General features: G+C 33.7%; 1 protein-coding gene across 1 annotated transcript in view; it reads right to left on the bottom strand.

Moving 5' to 3' along the window:
- Window positions 1-2431: 2431 nt before the first annotated feature.
- The window catches only part of LOC107600043 (transcription cofactor vestigial-like protein 4), a 5776-nt gene continuing 3738 nt past the window's right edge, over window positions 2432-4469 (bottom strand). Inside the window, exons 4-5 of the mRNA XM_016291806.1 lie at window positions 3429-3504; window positions 2432-3314 (exon numbers count right to left, since the gene is read on the bottom strand). Of these exons, the coding sequence (XP_016147292.1) occupies window positions 3007-3314; window positions 3429-3504 (384 nt within the window). The 3' untranslated portion in view covers window positions 2432-3006. The remainder of the gene's footprint in view (window positions 3315-3428; window positions 3505-4469) is intronic.

Raw genomic sequence — 4469 nt, 5'->3', positions numbered from 1 at the left:
GCATTTTGCTAAGGTTTTTCCTGTTTCCCAGAATTTTCTCCAGAGAAATGTGCCTCCTCTAGAGTTCTAGCAGACATGTCAACAATGTCAACAGTATCTCACATTGTGCAATCGAAAATCAAAGATTTCAATATGAACTCAAACATTTTTCATCAAACTAGTCCAAGACCAAATTTTTCTGAAATATCAGCATTAATTTTAATAATGTTCAGTATCATCTTACTGTCTGTCAACATTTGTCTCCCTGTCAGGTTTTTCAAGTTTCTATTTTAATTTCTCCTAATGGATTGTAGGAGAGACACCTGAGACAAAGTGGATGCTAAAAGGAAACATAAACAATTTCCATTATGTCTCCTGAACTGTTGAAAATGTTCTTCTAAGATGATGCTATACTCTAAATTAACACTGTACAATAGTTCCATCTGTTAACTACATCAGGTAACATGAACTAACAATGTATCTAAAGCATATATTAATTTTAGTTCATGTTAATTTAACATTTACTAATACATTATGAAAATAAAAAGTTGTATCTGTTTATATTATTTAATGAACCTGAGGTAATGATCTAACAATGAACAGTTACAGTCTAATATTGACAAAGACTGATAAATACTGCAATGAATGTACTGCTCATTGTTAGTTAATGATAGTTAATGCATGCTAATGGGACCTTGATTATTTACCCATATTATTAATCTAACTGCTACTGTGTGCACATAGGTGGCATAAAAGCATGCAAATGCATGAAGCAATAAAACCAAAGTAACATAATGTTAATAGTATTGTTAATCTTGCTGGTTACATTTTGTGTGGATCTGCTCTGCTAGACAATGATGTCATCTATACTAACCTTTCATGTGACTTAAAGCTGCCTTGAGGTGTCCACATTCCACAAGGACATCATGTTACTGCAACACCTTGAGATCTAAGCCACTGAGCATGAGTCATTTTGTTCTCTGAGAAACACTAGACTCTCCCCTGTATGAGGCCAGTCAAGCCTGCAACAGAGTATAGAAGGCAGGCCTTTTGGCAACAACAAGACTTCTTTGAACTCCATTCAATGGCTTTTACTGTACCTTTGTGCCAGCAAATCTTCATTCAAACCTGTTTCTCAGCTTCTTGAACCTGATCTTGTGATTGACAAGTTTTGCATCTGATCTAACTGGCAGTTGATATTTTTTTTTAGCAGGCATGGAAGTTGTTTTCCAACTGATTCCTATTTATCATAAACAATCTAAGGAGGTCAAATCTATTTGCAATTTAGCTGCTGGAAAGTAAGTTTATAAATATGGGCTGGTAAACGCAACTTGAATCTGGCCTCTGAAATGATGACCCAAGTGTTCTTATAATGTTCTGACTAATTTTACCTTCCCATAACAATCATTTACATAAACATACAACATCTTGCTCTATTGATTTCTGATGGAGAAAATAAAATCAACTACTGTATGACCCTTGCAAGTCTAAGGGCATTTAGCATGAAAGGTGATGTTTGACAGAGTGAAACAAATCTAATGTCAACACTCTTCTGAAAATTGAAGCCCTATTGATGACTGCATGTCAATCTACTTCATTAACCTGTTAGCTTTGTGCTTAAAGAAATGTTGATTACTTCAGAAAATAGTTTGACCCATAATGTTGTTCGACTTCAATAGGAAGAGCATAACTGTGTATTTTTTGTTTGCTTTTAAAATGTTTGAAAAGTTTAAATTATTTTCTTTGAGATAGTGAAACATCAGTTTAACTATGAGGAATTGATTTGATTATTAAAAGTGGTAGAGCAAGTTATTACTACAAGTTTGATGAGTCATTACAAAGACAAATATATAATGTACACTGGAATAACTTGCGCTACTGTTAAAAAGTTTAGGATCTGTAAGATTTTTTTATTTTTTTTTGAAAGAAGACTGCATTTATTTGATAAAAAATACAGTGAAAACAGTAATATTGTGAGTTATTAAAATAAAAATGTTAAATTTAATTTTAAAATACTTTTTAAAATATATTTATTCCTGTGATGGCAAAGTTGAATTTTCAGCATCATAACTGTCATAAGAATTTTTTATCCCTGTCATAAGAATTTTTTTTCCTGCTCAATATTTTTATGGAAACTGTGATACATTTTCAGTATTCTTTGACGAATGGAAAGTTCAAAAGAACAGCATTTATTTGAAATATTTTGTAAACAAATATAAAATGTAGTGTCCTTACTAAATAAAAACAATTTCTTTACCAAAACAAACAAACAAACAAAAAAAAGTACTGAAACCTCAAACTTTTGAACATATGCTTATTATTTGTTCACAACAAGACTAGGAATGTGCATTTCAGGATAGATTTTTACTAAATGTTTTTACAAATATATTTACATTTCAATCAATTTTTTACAAACATTAATTCAAAACAAATTCTACTACTAATGCGTTTTAAAAAATGTGTTTATTACAAATATGTACAACAGTATAAAAGCTTGAAATTTACACAAGGATTGAAATGAACAGCAGTAGCTCATATAGAGATGCCAAACAGTTACCCACCTCTTTTTTCCAAGCATTTATTTTCAATTAAAACATGAAACTTTCTGACCTAGTAATTTTTGGTCTGTTTTGCTCAGTGCTCCTTTTAGGTTACAAGATTCTGGTACACTGTCTAATATAAATATGCACGTGCTTGCAGAAGAAAGCTTACAACAGACGATGAAATGTTACTAGTAATAATCAGTGCAATCACAGTCAACAAATAAAAACCAGTGGCACCCACAAAACCAATGACAAAAGCCAACTCCAACAATGCTTAGCTACCATGGAATGATCCAAAAAAGGTCAGACTTTGAAAATCTCCCTTTTAAAGATGATTTAACAATTCCTCATCTGCTCATGACAACTTTTACAACATCTCATCATCGCACAATCTCCCTTTGGCTTTTTACAGCAGAAATGCATGGGCCTACACATGCATCTTGAGTCCATTTAGTCATATCTACATCAAATTCCTCTCTCTTCTTCATTTATCAGACCATAGGTTTGGTGTGGTCGTGGTAGGACTGACTGAATCTTTGCAAGCCCTTTTGGGACTCTGGCTGTAGCCGGGCGAGTGGATGAAGGTCGGACTGCTGGGTGGAGATGAAGAAGATGAGGAAGAGGATGAATGGCAGGAGGAGGATGAAGCTTTGAGCTTGAGCCATTTATCCCCCAGCGCTTTGGCAAAGTGGTCATCTACAGATACGCTGATGGAGGTGGCTCTGTGGTAGTTCATCCCGAGACTCCTCTGGAAATGCTCTTCAATGTTGTCATAACTGTGCTGGGTAACAACTATAGAGAGACAGAATCAGATGATGATGTTCAAAAACTATTCGCTCTGATGAAAAGATCTGCACGAACATGTTAAAGGAGGAGCGCCAAGCTCTTTTGCAGCTTTTTGCTTACTAGTGGAGTGAGTGCAGCAGTCTTTACTTGTTGACCTTGTTGCAGAGGAAACACAGGTGATGACAGATGGCCGTATCTGAAAAAGACAGCGAAGGTCAGCAAATCCTTGTCGTAATACATTATTACATCCATCCATCTGTAATGGAGTTTTTGGAATAGCAAATGAATAAAACTGATGGAAAAATGGGAAATTAAAAGGACAGGATGGACAGTTATGTTTGCGGTTAGGGGCTCTAAATTATTTCTCTCTCTCAGCCCTGATGCCACTTTCAGGTCAACAACAGCACTGGTGTGTTGAGACTTGTTGACAACATTCCTCCACCCATTGCTCACATTTTCTCCCTGAATCCGGCTGGATTGCATATCTGAGACAGGCAGAGGCCTGTCCGCACTCTAAAGAGTCACTCTCTCAAGAACACAAAAGTGCCCAATTCCTGCATTCTGTTGTGTCTCATAGATAGTGAGTGAGGATGAACAGACTGCAGTGGCCTCAGGATAGACTCTAAGAAGATGATGGTATAATACATCGAACGTGTTCAGTCAGCACGCACTGCTGAAGGAGGGGATGAGAGGATGGAACAGCCACAAATTGGTCTTTTAATTATGGATTAGCATGCGGTTTTGAACACTGCAGCAAGAACTCTCGCTAATGTCTGGAAATATTTACAGAGATTGATACAATATTATTCCACATATAATGTATTAATAATGTATAAAACATATTTTTATCATATATTTAAAAGTATTTATTATTATTATTATTTTTATTCAATTATGAATATTAATAATTAGATTAAACTGGAATCAATATTATTCCACATATGTTGATGCGTATTAAGATACTACATATATTTCTATCATATACATAAAAATTGGTTAAATAAGATATATAATTGTTTTTGATATATATATATATATATATATATATATAAATAACATAGTTTGTTATTATTTATATACATTGTAATGAATATTAACAATTTGTATTTCTATTATTTTAAATCAATTGTTTATTAATAATTATATTTAAACACATTTTAA

This window comes from Sinocyclocheilus grahami, unplaced genomic scaffold, assembly GCF_001515645.1.
Source record: "Sinocyclocheilus grahami isolate Dianchi unplaced genomic scaffold, SAMN03320097.WGS_v1.1 scaffold276.1, whole genome shotgun sequence".
Taxonomy (NCBI): domain Eukaryota; kingdom Metazoa; phylum Chordata; class Actinopteri; order Cypriniformes; family Cyprinidae; genus Sinocyclocheilus; species Sinocyclocheilus grahami.
The sequence above is the reverse complement of the archived record's forward strand: the minus strand, read 5'-3'. Positions and strand labels throughout refer to the sequence as shown.